This window comes from Schistocerca cancellata, chromosome 4 (assembly GCF_023864275.1).
Source record: "Schistocerca cancellata isolate TAMUIC-IGC-003103 chromosome 4, iqSchCanc2.1, whole genome shotgun sequence".
Taxonomy (NCBI): Eukaryota; Metazoa; Arthropoda; class Insecta; order Orthoptera; family Acrididae; genus Schistocerca; species Schistocerca cancellata.
In genome coordinates this window covers 687,369,224-687,390,830 of record NC_064629.1, presented here as the reverse complement: position 1 = coordinate 687,390,830, position 21,607 = coordinate 687,369,224, and the positions used below count along the sequence as shown (strand labels likewise).

Sequence of the window (21,607 nt, the reverse complement as noted above, 5' to 3'; positions counted from 1 at the left end):
GAGCAAAATAACTGATTATGGTCGATGTAGAGAAGATATAAAATGTAGACTGGCAATGGCAAGGAAAGTGTTTCTGAAGAAGAGAAATCTGTTAACATCGAGTATAGATTTAAGTGTCAGGAAGTCGTTTCTGAAAGTATTTGTATGGAGTGTAGCCATGTATGGAAGTGAAACATGGACGATAACTAGTTTGGACAAGAAGAGAATAGAAGCTTTCGAAATGTGGTGCTGCAGAAGAATGCTGAAGATTAGATGGGTGAATCATATAACTAATGAGGAGGTATTGAATAGGATTGGGGAGAAGAGAAGTTTGTGGCACAACTTGACTAGAAGAAGGGATCGGTTGGTAGGACATGTTCTGAGGCATCAAGGGATCACCAATTTAGTATTAGAGGGCAGCATGGAAGGTAAAAATCGTAGAGGGAGACCAAGAGATGAATACACTAAGCAGATTCAGAAGGATGTAGGTTGCAGTAGGTACTGAGAGATGAAGAAGCTTGCACAGGATAGAGTAGCATGGAGAGCTGCATCAAACCAGTCTCAGGACTGAAGACCACAACAACAACAACAACAACAACAACAACAACAAATATGCGTTTTAGGCCGTCTGTTTTTCAAGCCTCCCAAATAAATTATGCTGTGGCACGTAACCGTAAACTACAACAGAAGTTTGCCTAACGATATTTTGCCGTGCGTTCGCATGCACTACCCGGTGCCGAAATGGATGTTTGCTGTGTGCCAGATACTCGGCGTACCAAATAAACTCTAAATTCTCAGTTACATTCAAATCAGTATCCTGAGCAAGGCATTAAATAACCTGTACATTTCACTGTCATTAAACGTGTCAAGTCGGCTCTAATATACAAAATGCTCATTCTCGAACGCTTCTTCGATGTAAAGCATCTAAGGAATTAGGGTATTCTTTTAATAATCCTCAACTTTTCATTTTCGCAGGCAACCAGAGTTCTGAATTTTCTCCAGTGCAAACAACGAGACAATACCATTAACCTGCCGCTTAAAAATTTGACTGGAGACTCTACGTAGATTGCTTAGCGAACAACACATGCCAATCACTTAAAACAGCACAGCCTCCCAGGAAATACAGACGGTGAAATGCGATTCATCGCTTTAAAAAATGAATATCGAAGTTCCACGGTCATATGAGGGCGCTCCTGACGTCGCGTGAGGTAACGGATACAATTTGTCAGTATTTATGGCGTACGTACCAGTCCGTACCGCATTTGCGAAATAAGTAGCCGCTAGGGTGCCGAAATTTGCGCGGGCACCAAATTAGCGAACGGAAATTCAGAAAATTACAAAAAAAAAAACTAGGTTACTTGTCAGTTCACGACTTTAGCAGTTTCCTCTCCTGACCACCAGAATATAAAATCATTATCCTTGGGGCCACACCCCACAATTAAGGACATCGGTCAATAATAGCCTTATAGCAGCCGGTACGCTTGAACTGGTTATCCGTCGTGACAACGATTAACTTCCGTTGCACTACACGTTTAGAGCAGCGCAGTAGTCAAAGGAAACAAGAAGAATCACGTGATAGCCCGAATGCGAAAAGAGGCAGCATTCTAAGGCTCTCCTTTTCGTACTACATTTGCCCCTCAACGCAATGTTCTTCTGGTGACGAATGTGAAACGGGTGCGGTCTAGCCAGAGATTATTTTTAAAAAATGGCTCTGAGCACTATGGGGCTTAACATCTATGGTCATCAGTCCCCTAGAACTTAGAACTACTTAAACCTAACTAACCTAATGACATCACACAACAGCCAGTCACCACGAGGCAGAGAAAATCCCTGATCCCGCCGGGAATCGAACCCGGGAATCCTGGCGCGGGAAGCGAGAACGCGACCTAAGGGGAGGACGTTTTCAAGGCAACAACCATCTGCACGAACGGTTCGACGACGTTTGTAGCAGCATGGACTATCAGCTCGGAGACCATGGCTGCGGTTACCCTTGACGCTGCATCACAGACAGGAGCGTCTCCGATGACGTACTCAACGACGAACCTGGGTACACGAATGGCAAAAACGTCACTTTTTCGGATGAATCCAGCTTCTGTTTACAGCATCATGATGGTCGCATCCGTGTTTGGCGACATCGCGGTGAACGCACATTGGAAGCGTGTATTCGTCATCGCCATACTGGCGTATCACCCGGCGTGATGGTATGGAGTGCCATTGGTTAAACGTATCAGTCACCTCTTGTTCGCACTGACGGCACTTTGAACAGTTGACGTTACATTTCGGATGTGTTACGACCCGCGGCTCTACCCTTCATTCAATCCCTGCCAAACCCTACATTTCAGCAGGATAATGCACGACCGCATGATGCAGTTCCTGTACGGGCTTTTCTGGATGCAGAAAATGTTCGACTGCTGCCCTGGCCAGCACATTCTCCAGATCTCTCACCAACTGAAAACGTCTGGTCAATGGCGTGCAACGTGTTATTCACGTGAAAGTGAGAGAAAGTTTTCTAAATATTTGCGAATCGCGTAACTAAAAAAATGGGTCAAATGGCTCTGAGCACTATGGGACTTAACTGCTACGGTCATCAGTCCCCTAGAACTTAGAACTACTTAAACCTAACTAACCTAAGGACAGCACACAACACCCAGCCATCACGAATCGCGTAACTGAGGTGGGACTTGAGTACCTGTCTGGTATTCACCTAGTGGACGAATAAAGCCGCCGAAGAACCACATCCAGTCTGGCCGGCACACCGACCTCGTCGTTAATACACCGGGAGGATTCGATCCGAGTCGTGCGCACCTCCCGGTCGCGGAAGCGGCGCTTTAACACGCACAACTATAAAGGCAAGTATTTCAGTGCCCCTTTACGAGAGAAAATTCTTCGCTGACACGTGAGATCCAATGCAGGTCCTTAGAGCGGTAGTCACAGACTGTAACTGCTCAGCCTCGGAGGCACACTATGTAGTGACTAATGGACAGTGAATGTGAAAGCTAGCAACAAGATGTACATCACGATTCTCTAGGTGAATACGGCGTTATATTGTTGCGTCGCTTCGTTCGGTCATCTAAAAGCCCATATTTCATGAGAAATGGAAGTTCTAACCATAGATCAGGCCTTAGTTGGAAACTATATCTGGCGTATAAAACGAGCTCCTCGTCAGGCCGTGAAAGCCCAAGGAATGTCTACCGGCTGCCGTGTCATCCCATGCCTTGCGGCGTCATACGCATTCGGCCTGGACGGGAATGTGCTCAGCACACCGCTCTCAAGGCCGTTTTGCAAGACTTTCCAGACCATGGAGCCGCTACTGCTCGGTAGCTTCTCTACTGGCACCACGAGGCTGAGTGCAACCCGTAACAGTCCTCCAACCAAGGAAAAATTCTTGGCAGTACCGAGACTTTACATTGGATCCTTCACATGCAGCCATCTACGCTGACCACTCAGCTACGGAGACGGACCATCCGGCGTATAACCGCTCAAAACACGGTCTGAGAAGCAATTCTGTGCGTATTTGTAAGTTTACATGCCAAGTATATTAACCAACTGTTGTTCAGCCGTTCATGTCGTGTAAAACGCTCACAAGTTCGAAATGGTTGGAGAGTAACAATTTATTTCCGTACTGAAGTATTTTGTAAATGTTATCGACAGCAGGCATCAAGGAAAAAAACCTATTCCACAAAGGCCTGGAATAGCGTAATATGAAGTAGCAAATAAGAGTCATGGTAGCAGAAAGAAAGCCGGATATTCGGCGTCGCAGCGACCGCAGCACGAAGTTCTGTCAACTTATTCGCATTCGTCTAACACCAAATGAAAACAAAGAGAGAAAAGCGAGTAGTTCTGCGAAGTTACGTTTTACTCTGATTATCACGCGACCTACAAAGTCCGCAGTCCAAACTAGGCTGAGCGAAATACCTGCACAGCCCAGTGTTTGGAGCTCACAAACTTCCAGTGCGAATAGGTACATGGTTACCATTAGTGAGAGAGAGTCCACGCATCCTAAAATTACATAATCTATTACTGATTTCACATAGAAATGACGTCATAGAAGGTCCGCAGTCCAACTAGCTCGCCTCCATAGTGCGTAAGGTGATTTTGAGGTGTACGTATATATATAAATCTTTTCTCGTGAAAGTCAATATTTTAGTTTTACTCCCTTTTATAAACATTTTGCTGTTTCAACGCACGCCCTCATCATCTGCTGCCTTTCTGTTATGTTTATACGGCAACTGTTTCTGTTTTGACCTCTTGAGATATCTCTGAAATATCTTGAGTAATAGTTGCTAGCCTGCTCTTGTAAATAATTTACTTACCGATTGGTTTCGTAGCCTAGAAGCCATATCATCAGGTGAGATACGGTGAATCATGACATTAAAGTTACAACATGACAGGACCGAACATTCCTCGTCTTTGAATAAATGGTCGGTCCTGATTCGCCATATCTAACTTGATGATGTGGCCTCTTAGCTACGAAACCAGTCGTTCAATAAATTATTTACAAGACCAGTCACGCGTTTATTATTCAAAACGTCTACTTATGGCTGCGGTTGTCCCTTGTACAAGATAGTGTGTAACTTTTGAAATAGTGGTCGTGATGAAATGACAGTCAATGATCACCAGACTCAGCAAAAAAATACATAAGAATCAGGATCCTTAGCAACGAGCGAGGATGTGCAATGGTTCACACATCATAGTTGTAATTGGGAGAAGCCGGGTTGAAATCCTCGTCCGGCATTCCTTATTCAGAATCTCCGTGGTTTCTTACGCCACTTCACGAAAATCCAGATCGTGCCGTCAACAAGGCCACGCGCGATTCCCTTCCTCATCCTAATTACATGAATCTGCATATCTCTGACATAATCTATAAAGATGCGACATAAACTCTGAACATCGTATGAAGTTTAAATGGTCAGCAAACCAATCAATCTAGGTATTAATGTTTATCTCCTGCTAGTTCCAAGTGTCATACACTTATCATTACGAACGCTTTCGGCTATATAGTTCTTTCTTCGATGGTGTTAAGCTCAGAGAAGCCGAAATGAGATTGCAGCTGCTGTATTTTGGCCAATCTGGTAAGTTTCACAGATTGCTGAGCATTTAAACATTATATCAAGACAGCTACAGAGTTTGAAAAAAAATGAATTTACGAGAACATTGCTTTCTCTAATTACGCCTCTTTCGTTTACCTAACGCCAACGGTCTTGGCGTAGTGGTAATATCGGTTCCCTTCACATCACCGAACATAAGCGCTATCAGGCTTCGTTAGCGCTTGGATGGGTGACCGCTCGGGTCTGCCGAGCGCTATTGGCAAGTGGGGTGCATTGTGAGGCCAATTGATGAGCTACTTGACTGAGAAGTAGCGGCTTCGGACACGAAAATTAACAACGGCCGGACGACAAGCTTCTCCATATCAGCATCCAGTGACGCCTATCGCCTGAGGATGACACGACGGTCGGCCAGTACCACTGGGTCTCCCGAGGCCTGCTGCGACGGAGAGAGGAGTTGGTTTACCTAATATCATAACTGCTAAATGAATTTCCTTCGTCTTAATACCATGTAACGCCCCACCAATCCCGATAATATATCAACTACAAGTCGCTGTGGAGTTAACTAGCGAAGATACTGGAGTAGCCGTAATTCGTCCAGACACCATTGCTGCTGTTCCTAATATTTGGATCATTGTTCCCGATCGCTCTAAGTATTTTCCAGGGGCCTCAAAATCTGGGACTACCACTCTCAATCGAACTGCGTGATTTCTCCTGATCGTTCCTAACACCAAGCCGTCACAGTTTCAGCTCGTAGGAAGCGAAATTGTCATTTGAAGGGCAGTTTAAACTCAGTCCTAATATGCGTAAAATGTTGCTTCAAGTGTTTATTTCGTGCATGTTTTTTGCTGGGCATTCGTCCTGAAGAAGAGTTAGGAAAGGCCGATGTTGACGTCCTGCAGCAATTCATGCTTCGCTGCTAATCAATTTTCAGACACGAGCTGCGATGAACGACATTGGTGCTGAGTATTCGTGGTCATCTTTTGCTCGCAGTGATAAAAAAATTCCTTGGGAATGGTGGTTGCTACCACTGATGGTCGTAAAACTGCGATACACACGCAAAATTTGTTTCTTTTATCATGTAGACTAAAAGACCATCACCAGTGTCTGCTACTCTATAGCACTATCTTCACAGTCTATATTAGACTGTGCTATCTTTACGCCTTTTGCTGTTCACGACGAACAACACAGGCAGTGAGCGGTATAACACTGTTATTCAATCAATCATCTAATTTATGAAAAATTTTTGCCTTTAAAATCTGTCATTAAGATATGATACGCAAAGACTATATGGAAAGTGTGATATATGTGACGTTAAGAGTGCTTTGCTAATGATTGTTTGTAACTTATGTAAAGAAATATGTGAAACGTATAATTTACTAACTAATATTTTGTCATGGATTAATGAAATGAAACTGTTCGTGTAAGTAATTTTATATACTTGTGCAAGTTGTCATTTGTATAAAATGGTACACGATTAGGGACAATGTATAGGATACCTGTTATGTAAAAGATAGAGTGTTTTTATACTGTACGGAAGTTATTGTGGGGAGCGTAAAAGGTGGCTTGGGTTTTTGGCACTCTACTTGTAGAGCGAGCAGGGACGAGAAGACACAGTTTGTAGGTAGCTCCGAAAGCAGCAACACTCGGACGCAGCAGGCGATGCCTTGCCTGGAAATTGTTGCGCAATACCCTCGGATGACAACCGCTGAATTATTACGGCTTTGGTACAAGTTGTTGAGCTATGTTACGGACGTTAAAACGACGCCAGGAAGAATTAAGTAGTCCACACTTCAAGTAACTTGTACGCTGTACTACGGGTAGTGTTGCCGCAGTTACTATCCGCCAAACCAAACGACGACAACCAACCGGTTAAAAACTGTATAATAAGAATTTTAGAAGCGTGAACCATTAATTCGAAATTAACTTTTTTTAAATAATTAATTTGTTAAACATAAAATTTAGTTCATTCAGTTATTTTATTCTTAATCATTCACCTATATAGGGTCCTATGCTGGTGTTTTATTATTGCGAGTAAATCTCCTATAAAAACAGTTTAAGTGCTTTATTCAGTATCTGCAAATACGTATTTTCATCTTTGGATAAATGTCTGAAAATAAAAAATACGTACGATTTACTCAAACCATTGTTCTCCATTCGTGGTAGATGGGGCAGTATTAAGTATAAGTATTAAGTATATCTGGTTTTGCAATTACGAAACGACGCATTTGTTTCTACATTTCATACATGATGATATAAGTATAAACTTTTGTTAAATAAGGGTTAGCATTTATGTTCGGAATTTACTTTAGTGTTGCAAATTTGGTTTTATAGTGCAATAGCCTGGTTGGGAACTACGTTTAGAGTCATCCAGGAACAACGACGTTGATGTAATAGTTTAATCGGGATGGTTGATATCGGTGAGTCTCCATGCGTCATTCCCCACTTGCCTCCCACCATTGCGGTGCGTCATTTTGATGAGTCCCCTTGCCTCTCACTATTGCGGTGCTTGATTTACGTGAGTATACATGGACATTTTACCTTATTGCAAATGTGGTGACTGTATTCCGTTGGCAGCCACTTAGCGGCCAGCGAGAGTTACGGCGGTTGGATGGAAACACACACCGCAATCACTAACCCACATGGCGGCGTTCGAGAGCGGCCGCCGAAATCAAGCATTCCAGTGTTTTGGGGACTGACCACAATTAACCCCGTAGAGAACAGAAAACTACGTAACCATGCAAGTAGCTTATTTACCAGAAATGTCAGTGACTAGCCATGTTATTTGTACTGTACAGTCACATTTCCAATAACGTCTGAACATCAATATCAACCGTTAGAACACAAAGGTTTACATTTACATCGTAAATTAAATGTAAAATCCAATGCATCGGTTATTCATTGCAAAAACAGGCACACTTGATATTTGTTGGTTACGGCACCATCTACCACGAGTGTGAAACAATCGTCTCAGTAAATCATACGCGTTTTTTGGCGTAGAATCCGAACATGTAATAAAAATAGAGAGTTCCATTTTGAAAATACAAAGTTGACCCCGCCCACGCGTGATAGTTAGTTAGGATGTGGCCAGTTGCAGCACACACATATGTCATTTACTTTTCACCTGGAACATCTTTTTCGTACTATGCGTCGTTTTCGAAATATTTGGTTGCCTCAAGGTAAAAAATGTGAATGTCGTGTGACTAGGGCCACCCGTCAGGTAGACCGTTCGCCGGGTACAAGTCTTTCGGTCTGACGCCACTTCGGCGACTTTCACGTCGATGGGGATGAAGCGATGATGATTACAGGATAACACAACACCCATTTCCTGAGCGGAGAAAATCTCCGACCCAGCCTGAAATCGAACTCGGGCCCTTAGGATTGACATTCTGTCGCGCTGACCACTCAGCTACCGGGGGCGGACGTTGGTTGCCTCCAGGTAAACATCCTACATGTACGGCCAAGCCCTCCACTGCCAGTAATTTCTTTCAACTCAGGAAGACTCTGGGCGTTGTTAAGCTGATACAGCACATAAAATCTCGATACGCAAAGAATATAAACTCGTCTGTATAAATCTGTCGGCTTTCGTGACGGTTGTCAAAAAATCGCTAGGATAATTAGGCAGTGTCGTTTTCCTGTTCTACTAATTCGACATTTCGATATCTCTGTTTGGATCTTTTTCAGGAATCTTCTGAGTCTGTACAACTAGAAGCGGCGAATTACACGGCGACATGAATGATTTGGTCGCTCACCAGCTTTTTCCCATCACGGAATTGCACTGTGGGCCGTCTATCCTATGGTATAAACGATGTCAGCGGACGACAGTCCGTATCATCAACACGTTGTTGCCCACGTCAACTCACAGGTGGCTGTAGTTCTCTTCGAATGGATGTGCTCAAGGTAAACTGTTCACACGGCGGCATCCACGATCTGACTGCAATCAAACTGAATTCCTTTACTAATGAAAGCGAGTTCAGAGCCTGAGGCTCAATAGAGACGATGTGCCAATAACAGAAAACAAACGTTTCACACTCTTCCATGACAATAAAAATCTGTCACCAGCTAGTGAACATGGGGGAAAACGATCGTCTGCGTGCGTGCGAACGCGTTTTATAAATACACTATTGGCCATTAAAGCTGCTACACCAAGAAGAAATGCAGATGATAAACGGGTATTCATTGGACAAACATATTATACTAGAACTGACATGTGATTACATTGTGTGATGTCCTTAGGTTAGTTAGGTTTAAGTAGTTCTAAGTTCTAGGGGACTGGTGACCAGAGCTGTTAAGTCCCATAGTGCTCAGAACCATTTGAACCATTTTTGTGATTACATTTTCACGCAATTTGGGTGCATAGATCCTGAGAAATCAGTACCCACAACAACCGCCTCTGGCCGTAATAACGGCCTTTATACGCCTGAGTATTGAGTCAAACAGAGCTTGGATGGCGTGTACAGGTACAGCTGCCCATGCAGCTTCAACACGATACCACAGTTCATCAAGAGTAGTGACTGGCGTATTGTGACGGGCCAGTTGCTCGGCCACCATTGACCAAACCTTTTCAGTTGGTGAGAGATCTGGAGAATGTGCTGGCCAGGGCAGTAGTCGAACATTTTCTGTATCCAGAAAGGCCCGTACAGGACCTGTAACATGGTGTTGTGCATTATCCTGCTGAAATGTAGGGTTTCGCAGGGATCGAATGAAGGGTAGAGCCGCGGGTCGTAACACATCTGAAATGTAGCGTCCACTGTTCAAAATGCCGTCAATTCGAACAAAAGGTGACCAAGACGTGTAATCAATGGCACCCCATACCATCACGCCGGGTGATACGCCAGTATGGCGATGACGAATACACGCTTCCAGTGTGCGTTCACCGCGATGTCGCCAAACACGGATGCGACCATCATGATGCTGTAAACAGAACCTGGATTCATCCGAAAAAATGACGTTTCTGCCATTCGTGCACACAGGTTCGTCGTCGAGTACGCCATCGCAGACGCTCCTGTCTGTGATGCAGCGTCAAGGGTAACCGCAGCCACGGTCTCCGAGCTGATAGTCCATGCTGCTGCAAACGTCGTCGAACTGTTCGTGCAGATGGTTATTGTCTTGCAAACGTCCCCATCCGCTGACTCAGGGATCGAGACGTGGCTGCACGATCCGTTACAGCCATGCGGATAAGATGCCTGTCATCTGGACTGCTAGTGATACGAGGCCGTTGGGATCCAGCACGGCGTTCCGCATTACCCTCCTGAACCCACCGATTCCACATTCTGCTAACAGTCGTTGGAGCTCGACCACCGCGAGCAGCAATGTCGTGATACGGTAAACCGCAATCGCGATAGGCTACAATCCGACCTTTATCAAAGTCGGAAACGTGATGGTACGCATTTCTCCTCCTTACTCGAGGCATCACAACAATGTTTCACCAGGCAACGCCGGTCAACTGCTGTTTGTGTATGAGAAATCGGTTGGAAACTTTCCTCATGTGAGCACGTTGTAGGTGTCGCCACCGGCGACAACCTTGTGTGAATGCTCTGAAAAGTTAATCATTTGCATATCACAGCATCTTCTTCCTGTCGGTTAAATTTCGCGTCTGTTGCACGTCATCTTCGTGGTGTAGCAATTTTAATGGGCCAGTAGTGTATTCAGGTTAGACATACACTGTCTAGTCACATTAATACGACAACCTGTCAAAAGCCTGAATAACAGCCTTTCTTGCAGCGCTGCCGCTGCGAGACGTGCAGGAAGTCAGTTGGGTTATGGAAGGTACCGACAGGGATATAGATCCATGCCGACTGCGGTGTCGTGGCCAGCTGCGCTATTTGGCTTGAGGATCAGTGGCGCGAACAGCCCGATAGAGGTGGTCCCACAGATTCCCGGTTGGGTTTTAATCCGGGGAGCTTGGTGTTCAAGAGAGTTCGGTCAACTCATCCCAGTTCTCTTCGAACCACGCTCGTACACTGCGAGCTGTATGTCACGTTGCATTGTCCTGTTAGTAGATACCATCGTCCCTGCATGTTGGTATGGGTAAGGTCCCCATGGATAGATGCATACTTGTGTTCATCCATTGTGCATTCCAGAATGACGAGATCACTCATAGAATGCCACGAAACATTTCCCAGAACAGGTCATAACACAGGGTGTTTTCTTTCAGACGTTTCACGCCGTATAACCAAACGGTCATCTGTCCGACGGAGAATAAAACGCGATTCACCTGAAAAGACGATCTATCGGCACTCAGTGCACGTCCAGTCGCGGTGCTGACGTGCAAATTCCAGCCTTCGTTTCCGATGAATGGCAGACAGTATGGTTGTATAAACCAGATGCCTCTTGAGGAGACCCATACGCAACAATGTTCGCTGAACGCTCGTTGAGGGGACACTGTTGGTAGCCCCTACGTTCATTTCAGCAATCAGTCGTTCGAAAGTTCACCCGTACACATTTCCGCAACCGTCATTCATCCCCGTCATCTATGGCCCGTGGTGCACCACAGTTGCTTCGGTGCCAGGTTTGGACAGCGACGTTTTCCCGTGCACGGCATACTTTGACCACAGTTTACGAACTCAGCCGCTTCGGAAATGCTTCCAGCCTTGGCCAGAAAGCCAATAATCGTGTCCCTTTGGACGTCAGATAAATCGCTTCGTTTCCACATTCCGCGTTCCCCCGACACGCTTTATACAGAAGGGTCCAAAAAAAAGGAACACACTGTTTAAATGTCCATAACTGGCAAACTAATTGACGGAGTTGTCTCATCTTTGGTAGTGTGATAGTTTGTAGTTCCGGCAATCGCCACACAAGCGCTGTATTGCGTTGTATTGCGTTGTTTTGTTTTGTCAGATGACAGTCGCCAGCTAGTCGGTGTTTTGTTCTTAGTTGCACCTAGTTACTCGAGTAAACATGGCTGGCGCAAGGCTTACATTCGATGAAAGGAAGTCAGTTTTGAAGGAAGTGGTATTTTAAGTACGAAAACATTAATGAGGTTCAATGGCAATGGCGAAATGGGTATCAAACAGAGCCACCGGCACGTTTAACGATTCGTCACATTCGAGACAAATTTGAAGCCGAAGGCTGTGTTAAAGATGTACACAAACAACGATCTGGACGACCTGTAACAGTATCAAGTCCAACAATTCACTCGCTCACCACAGAAGTCTGTGAGACAGTGTGCCCGTGAAACTGGAGTGAGTCGCTCAAGTGTTGGGTGAATTTTGAGGACAGCAAAGTGGAAGTGCTACATCCCACGATTGCTACACGCAATGAACGAGGACGACCCAGATCGTAGAATGGAGTACTGCGAGTGGTTTACTAACATGGTGCGCAACGATGAAGAGTTTGCAGAGATGACTGTGTGGTCTGATGTGGCACAGTTCAAACTCAATGGTACAGTAAATCGCCTCAATTGCATCTACTGGGCCGCCGAAAATCCGAACGTCCATGTAGACAAAGCCGTGTATTTGCCAGGAGTAAATGTGTGGTGTGGGTTGTCTTACCGGGGCTTGATTGTGCCATTCTTCTTTGACGGCACAGTTACCGGTGAGGTGTACCTTCAGAAGCTTCAGACATCCATTTTACCTGCCATCCGAGACTTGTATGGAGACGGAAGAGTTTACTTTCAACAAGATGGTGCCCCAGCCCACTACCAAAATCGTGTTAGGGCCTATCTCGACGAAAATCTACGAGGAAGATGGATAGGTCGTAGAGGTGCTGTGGAGTATCCACAACGTCCCCCAGACCTAACTCCTCTGGACTTTTACCTGTGGCGAACACTAAAGGACGTCGTTTATCGACAAAAACCACGCACATTGGATGAACTTCGAGAATCCATCGTACATTCATGTGCAAATATCCAACTGAACACGTTGCAGTCAGTAGTTGGTGCTGGAGTTCGGCGGCATCGTTTGTATGTGGATGTTAATGGTGACCATTCCGAACACCTTCAGTGATATATTTAAGTTGGACTTTAAGCTACATTTTCACCAAAATGAGACAACTCCGTCAATTAGTTTGCAAGTTATGGACTTTTAAACAGTGGATACATTTTTTGGACCCCTCTGTATATCCTCCACTGCTAGTGCTGCCGTCTATGAGTGGTTACTGCACGTTGATGTCGCACATAGGCGGCGGTCACATTAATATGATTGGTTCGTGTGATTTAGATGTATAACTACGGGAGAGGAATGGAATAAACAAGAGGCTTGTAAGGCCGAAGGAAGAACTGGGCACGGTAACGGCAGTCATGGAAGCAGGAAGAAAAATAAATGCACCAAGGTTAAAACAGTGCAACATTACTGGTTAACAGATATGAAACACAGGAGAACAGCAGAGGAACAAAAATTAAGGAGGATGAAGTGTTTTCACCAAGAATCCATGGTCTGTTCTGTGATATTTCCTAGTACATCCAACATACAGAATCATCTCTGTTACAGAAAACGTTCTTCAATTACAGTTTTCTTACGAAAACCGTGAAAGAAACTATACTACTAGCCTCTTCTCGACAAGGAACAGGTTATCTTTTGAGAGATCGCGTGTGGAATGTCTGCAGCATTGGCTTCCTTCGTCATTTGGTTGTCAGCACGCAGATGTGTTGGCGTTAACATCCACACAAAACGAAACCGAGCGCAGTAGCGTGCACAGAAGAAGGCGCTCTGCAGTTCGTAGACCGCGGGCGATGACAGCTGCGGCCGTCTCTGTAACAAGGAAGTGGGCACGGATCTACCAACGCTTCCTCTCAAACTGTCCCGACATGCGCCGTTAGCTAGACAGACGCCGAGAGGACGCTAGCTTTCCATGGCAGAAGCAGTGAATTCTTTCCCGCTGATACTCTCCCTGCTAATACTTGTTCGCATTCACTCAACACCACTCTCGAATTTCAGTAGCGATGGAAGCATTACAATGGCAGCTGAGTAAAAGTTGCTTTTTACAGAGTGACGTAGCACGGCAATAAAGACTTCAGTCGGGTGGAGTGAGCTAAAAGATGTCGCTCCTACCAGTGTGACGTACATTTTTCATGGATCACCTAAATTACACCAAGAGTACACCGGAAGGACAATCAGGGTTTAACGTCTCGCTGACGACGAGGTCATTAGAGACTGAGTAGGAATTTGGAGTGACAAAGGATGCGAAAGGAAATCGACACTACCTTTTCAGAGGAACCACCCCGGCCTACACCTTATACTATTTAGGGAAATAACGACAAACCTAATTCTAAATGACCAGACGAGAATTTGAAGCTCTATGCTCCCGAATAGATAGATAGGTTCGTGTCCCATAGATAATTTGCACGATAAATCGTAATGACGTGGACCACATCATTTTACATTCTCACCTCAAACGGATTTGTAAATATGGGTACATGCTGAACATTTATAGGTTTTTTATTATTTAATATGCAGATGTGAGTTACAGCAACAGAAATTCTTCTACAAACAGGCTGAGTTGTTAAGGAGAAACCTTATCAGTTTGTTTTCAAATTTTACTTCGCTCTCTGTCAGATATTTTACACCATAAAGTAAGTTATCAAAAATTTTAGCTGCGACACTGTGCATCCCCTTTCGTGCTAAATACAACCTTAATGTGGAGTAACGAATGCTATTTTTCCTCCTGGTATCATAATTATGTACACCATTGTCCTTTTGGGACTGCAGTGTATTATTTACAACAAACTTTATGAGGTAATAAATATACTGTGAAGCAGCAGTCAATATGCCCAACTCTTTAATCAGATGTCTCGTGGATGTGCACCAGTATTATTCTTACAAAACGCTTTTGAGCAAAGAAGACTTTCTATCTTAAAGATGACTTACTCCAGAACATTATTGCTTATGACATTAATAAATGAAAATTCGCAGAATATGTCAGTATACTGATTTGTCCCTCCCCTAGATTTGCAATGGTTGGTTCCAAGTGCAACCGTGGCTGAACTAAGTTGCTTTTTCCAGTTTATATTCTCTTCAGTACGGTCACGTAGGAATTTAGAAGTTTCCACCCTATTTCTTATTTCCTCACCTAGATGTGCAGAACTAAATGCGTTGTACCTTTTTAAAATTGAGGGTGAGACCATTCGCAGAAAACCAGTCAATGATACTTTTAAGAATACTGTTTAACCGTTCTTCTGTTTCTGTACACATGCTTCAATTGATTACAATACTAGTGTAACTTACAATAAGTACCATTCTTGTTAGTTGTATATTGGACTACAGATCGTTTACATGTATGAGGAACAATAGTTGACCTGAGACTGAGCCATGGGGCACCCTATATGTGATTTCTCACCAGTCAGAATAATGTCCCCAGGCAACATTTGTTGAATTACTAAGTACAACTTTCTGTATTATTTTTGTTAGATATGATATTATCCATTAATTGGCTAAATCATCACTCCCATAAAACTTCAATGTATATAGAATAATACGAGTGCAATGTCTCACCACTGCTCAAACTCCCTCGGTAGAACACCGTAACTAAAGGAGAAGGAAGATTAGCGTTTACGGTCCTTAGAGACAAGTTTGAGACCTTGGATTGAAAAAAAAAAAAGGTTGTGGTAGGAAAACGGTTGCGGTCTTTTCAAAGAAACATTCCCGACAGCCGGCCGATGTGGCCGTGCGGTTCTAGGCGCTTCAGTCTGGAACCGCGTGACCACTGCGGTCGCAGGTTAGAATCCTGCCTCGGGCATGGATGTGTGTGATGTCCTTAGGTTAGTTAGGTTTAAGTATTTCTAAGTCCTAGGGGATTGATGACCACAGATGTTAAGCCCCATAGTGCTCAGAGCCATTTGAACCATTCCCGACATTGACCATAAGTGATTTAGGGAAAAAAAAACAGAAAACCTAAATGTAGAAGGCAGGGCTGAGTTTGGGCCTTATTCCTACCGGATAAATGCCACAGTGGTTCCTAAATTATGCCACAACATTTTTTCTTCCATTCTTTTCCGTCTGGAACTGTGGTTTGCCTATGTCGATCTTTATTATGATGACGGTGCAGGAGACATCAAATTCTGTTAAGTAGGTCTACACCGTTATATTTACGAAAAATAATAGATGCTTTGATATCTTGGTAGATATAAATCTGACGTCAGTTAGCAACGCAGCAACATACTCGGCACCTTGGATTCAGTCTGCTGAAGAAAATCTTGTTTTGATACCCAAAATTGTTTATAAGTAATTAAATGTGTCACTGTTACGTGCAACCTCTTGTATATTCAGGGTACTTGATTAAGAATATGTGCAAAGTCCTCCAGTTTCTATATAGTACTTTGCTTCTACACATTCCAAGGCTTCTTAATGATGCGCAAATAAAACCTCTGTAGGGCTGCTTTAATATTTTATCACAGAACAATGCGAAAAACCAGGGACAGATTCTATTTGTGAGTCGAGCAGATGATTGTCATGTCAACCGGCTGCCTTACCAAAGACAATTCGTGCAGAGCCTGTGGGGGGATTTAGATATCGGTGGACGATCTAGTCTTTCTTCTTGTTATCTTCCGCGTATTATCGCGTTCTGAGGCAACCTCTCTTATCACTGCCCTTTATGATGAACTAAGTTCCCAGTAATGGTGTTCAGTTTCATCACATCACAAATAATAGCAGCAGGCCGCACATGGTACATTTAATGAAGGTGATCGTTCGCACCATGTGACTGCCTTTTTTAATTACATTTATATCCGATAACTTGATCAATCTGTGGATGTACTTTATCTGGCATAATCATGAATAACATTCCAGAAGTTCATCTTCTTGGAACACATTTGCCACTTCCACCTAGGCTCTCTGAAAGAATCACATAGTTTGCTGCCTCCCACACTTTAAACTAGCGTGCCTTGCCAGTAACGACTCGTTTAAAATTGCCTTACCGCACAACAAATTCTGTTTAGTGTCGTGTGACTGCTGAATCTGAACGTTTACAGATGTAGCCGGATCGTAGTTTAGCTCCATGCGGCAATTACAAAACTGTAAGGAAATGCAAAAGTACATGATCAGTGACGTTCGGCAGCAGTTCTGGACCACCCATTCACACGTTAAGTGCGAAAAAAATACTTACACTTTCAAGCAGTTCTCGTACCAACGATCAGGGTTAACGGAATATTACTCCCACAATCTAAGTTATCTATTATTTACAAATATTCTGTATTGTGTATCGTGCGTTTCAAAGATATAATTGATCCTACAAACATTGCGCAGAAGTCTGCAATGGATGGGTGTACAAGACCACGTTTAATAATGGTCCTTGAAATTTGCATGCTCCGTGGACGACGAACCTCAACGTAAAGCGCCTACGAAAACCATTCGCCGATCGGTCGATATTGTTGCAAATCTCGAATCTGCCCGCCTTTGATCATCAGCGTTGGGTACGGAAACACGTTGCAGTTCCAGTTTCTGCGAACGGCGTTCAGCTGGCTGGGTTCCGAAGCACCGATCACGGGCCGATGCGCAGTCTCAGACTCCCTAGCTCCCACGTATTTTCCCCATCGCTGCCGGCGCAGCAATTAACGCGTCAACATATTGCACCGAAGGCCGGGGTCCCCAAAGCGCTGTCCAAAAAATGTGGTAAATGAAAAGACCCAAACAATACGCAGCCATTTGTTCTAAAATTTCTAATATAATATTTAGAAACATTGTAGAATATCTAGCTGCTACATGTGAACTCCCTGTAACATGTATAAGGTTCAATAAAATTATACGTGTGACAATGAATTGTTCGTGAAATAAAGCTACACAAAGAAAAAGCAAATGCTGTATTGATTTTATTCTAAGCCGTCTCGACAAGCGTAAACTCATACGCACGCATCTTCAAAATGCAAACCTCATACTTCTCAATTTTTTTCAGTAAAATAACTGTTACAGATATAAAAAGTACACGAGTGCTTAAGTTCTCGGGATGGTAATATTAACTTTCATAAATTAAAGTGCTTCGGATAACAAAGGCACTTTTTATCAGTAATTTTTTCTGAAAAGAGGTCCTTGTATGACCTGCTTCTCACATTTTTGCAGTTCATTGCTGTTAACGCTCGTATCACACGTCTGCAGGCTCGTCAGCTGTTAGTCCATCTTTAGCGAAGTATAATTTGCTTACACCACACTGTCCAAATAATTTGGAGAAAGATACAGTAATCAACATTAAACCATAGCTTATACAACCCCTCACTACACAATTGCATGTGCTTCAGTACTGCCTGTAACATAATGACGATATATGTTTCATCCTGAGTAGCAGACTATTAACAGCTTTTCAAACATTACAGCCAGCTCGCGTTACTGATGTCAACGGAATAAGTTAATTAGTGTTGGAAAAAAACTTCAATATAAATTTCAAGTCATATTTCGTGCACGTTCGGTTACTTTGCATTTCTTTTCTAGTCATTTAGGCAAGTGTCCAGCATATAACTAAAGATTGAACCATACTGACATAAGGCACTGGAGGAGATAAAAGGTATATTCTATACAAATACAAATGAGTGACAGCGCGGAAACATTAATTGCACGGGGATGTCATTGCATCCTTTCCGTATACATTACATATAAAAGAGCCTGTTGTTAGTATTCCGTAACATAACGGCAGGATTACCAAATAGGCTGAACGTAAATATTTTGTTTTTACGAGTTACATTTGTAAATTTAGAGAATCACTATTATTCAGATTTGTTTGTAACAAATTTTATGCTCGTCTTATCATGCTTTACCGCTCAACAAAAACGTCAACTTTTAAAAAATAAATTACATGTGCAATAGAAGAATGTGGCAGCTAATAAGCGTAACAGTTACCCAGCCAAAACAGTACAAATAAATATGTTCTGAGCAAATGATACACAGAGCTATGTAAAACAAACAACGGGACTTGAATGTAGTGACAGATGCCGCCACTTCGATGCTCCGATGCTTCGGTGACAGCACACTGAAAACGTAATTATTCCTAGGGTTCAACTTTAGAAAGCCGTGTCGGTTAGAACTGAAGCTCCTTTAAAGCGTCATGACTTACCAACGCCGTATTTTTTATTAACTGTTGTCGTCCACATCGTACGCGTACGCTTCCACTCAGCAAAACATCACTTCACTCCCACCCCATAGCTTGCACGACACAACTAGCTACATCGGTGCACTGTCGTCGGGTAATAATTGCAGTCGAGGTCTGTAATGTTATCGATAACTGAAAGTCGACAGAAATACCGATCGGTCGTAGGTACAGGTATCGATTAATAGTAATTTAATTAGCAAGGAGTTTGTGTGGAACGAATTGTTTGAAGAATTAGAGCGGTTTATTTGAATAAATAAAATCCCAAGTAATGTAAAAATGCCTGGGAGGTGTATCTTTGGATATGTTCCTGTATATCTCTGATTTCAGGTTGTATTCATTTCTCGACGATAAACATCAACGCTTTGCAACAAAAAACCAATAGTACCCGCTGCAGAATGTTTTTGAAAAGTTGCATTAGCTCACTCTGTTATTTTTATGTATGTAGCAGCGCATTTGGTTTGAAAGAAGACTACTGATTCAAGATCGACTTTCGACGCTACCTTCTAAAATAATTATGATAGTTTTTGACACTTTTTATTTCGCAAGACGCCTAGATATTCAGTCTACATAAACTTAACTATGGTTAAACGGGTTTTCAAAATAATCACGGCTGAGACACTAAATTCACGTATTTACACGACTCTCAAGATATTAGGCTACATACGCAAATAATTTTATTGTATTTAGATTTTTCAGAGGCTAGAGATCTTGTTTAGACCGGAAAGATAACAAAAGATAAATGGTTGATATAAAATATGCAATAGGGTACTGCAAAATTCTTGGCAGTCAACATCATAAATAGTACCCTTCGTGTGCCTCTGGATAGCACAGTTACATGTATGTGATGATATAAAAACGAATATGTAATATTATGTAGTAGCATCATGTTAACTGCCAGCAACTCTTTCAACAAATGGGTGAATACGTTAAAATTCAGCTTTTGCAGTACAAATTCAATTGAATTTTAGTTGTTGGTAGGAATTTCTTCCTAATCAGAGTAATTGAAATTGTGTATTTCAAAGGGATACCACAGATGATTGCCTGTTCAATCTGGTCATTTAAGAGCATTAGAAATAGTAATGATGATTCATAATTAACATGGTTTAAAAAAGAACCCAGTTACTTTAAGCAGAGTAAAAAATTTCATAAACTACCATTGAGGAAATTTGGAGGAGTAAGCACTTCTACACTTTGTTCATTGTGTGAAAACTGAAATCTTTATGGCATTTGTAGTGTATTGGTATCAGTAATTTCTCTCATATTCTGTCTGAATACATTGGAATGATTATCATAAGAGGAAACTTTATCCATGTGTTTTATATAAACTTTAAAAGTACGTACACAGATGCAGAGCTACAGTTTAATATAAACTTTAAAAGTACATACACAGATGCAGAGCTACAAAAGCTTATTAAGTTAAAGAACATGAATGTAAGTTGTTCTTTATTTGTTTTCTTTATGTTAATTGGAACTACAAAGACTGCTGCACCTGGCTACTGAATATAGCATAACTGTTATGTGATACTGAAGATACTTTCTTCAACTTAATCAGCATTTGTACAGAGATTTAGTGAAGGATCACTCTCATTTTCAGAGATTAATTCTGTAAAGTGTATTACTGCTTTATCTCCAATTGCATTCAGTAGACTCTACACAGACTTAATGAAATATAGAAATGAGTCTGTTGATTTACAGTTGTCACTACATGAAGAAACCTTTTGCCACACTTCATGCTGTTCGCAGTACTGTGTTTATATAATCCCAGATTTTTTTTAAAAAATAACATTAATTTATTGAGATCCTAGCACTAGCATTGTGCCTTCAAAAGGTGATCAGAGACATGGGAACAAGAGTATTATTAGTCTGTATGATCTTTCTCTCTCTCAGAGGAAACACACTGTTAGTTGGACACACAGGATAGAATGATTGAGATTAGTACCTATTGTGACAATACAGAATGAAAAGTGTTTTCAGATTTTATGCCATATCATGAATGTGTCATTACAGTTTCCTTTGTAGTTGTGTGAATGATCATGAAACATAACACACCATAGTTGGAGGACTTTCAGTGCATGCACTGTGTATGTTCAAAGAGGTCACATTGTTTTGGTATGGAAGTCATTACAAAAGCAACAAATATCTTCTTGGAAACAAGGTCCAAAGAAACACATTATGTTATTTAAAAGTAAACACATGTTTTTGTCACATACATTTTTATTTCAGCAAACTTTTTGCACAAAGTTAAGATAAGTGTAATCCAAGAGTGTCGAGTATATCACAATTATAGCTTTTTAACCCACAGTATGTGGGAGGTGTAGTTTGGGCAGCAATTTTTGGGGGCTGTCTTTGGTGCTGACTTGGGTCCACACATTCAGGGTACCACGAAATCAAAAAAAGGATGTATATTTATACGTTCTTGGTGACCAGATTTTGCCCTTTCTTCTACGTCTTCTTGGTGAGTCTCCCAAAGTGACAACTGCCATGTTCATACTCCTGGTTTGACAAGTACTCAGACAGCCTATCACAACTAAACTTTTCTGATAAATCACCCAATTTTCATCCCATAGACATTG

The 21,607-nt window shown here is 42.5% G+C and overlaps 1 protein-coding gene across 1 annotated transcript in view; it reads right to left on the bottom strand.

Annotated features, from left to right (window-relative positions):
* LOC126183543 (dedicator of cytokinesis protein 3) overlaps positions 1–19,106 on the bottom strand; it is a 1,039,887-nt gene extending 1,020,781 nt beyond the window's left edge. The window contains exon 1 of the mRNA XM_049925613.1: positions 18,999–19,106. Coding sequence (XP_049781570.1) covers positions 18,999–19,035 — 37 coding nt within the window. The 5' untranslated portion in view covers positions 19,036–19,106. The remainder of the gene's footprint in view (positions 1–18,998) is intronic.
* Between the last annotated feature and the right edge of the window lie 2,501 nt (positions 19,107–21,607).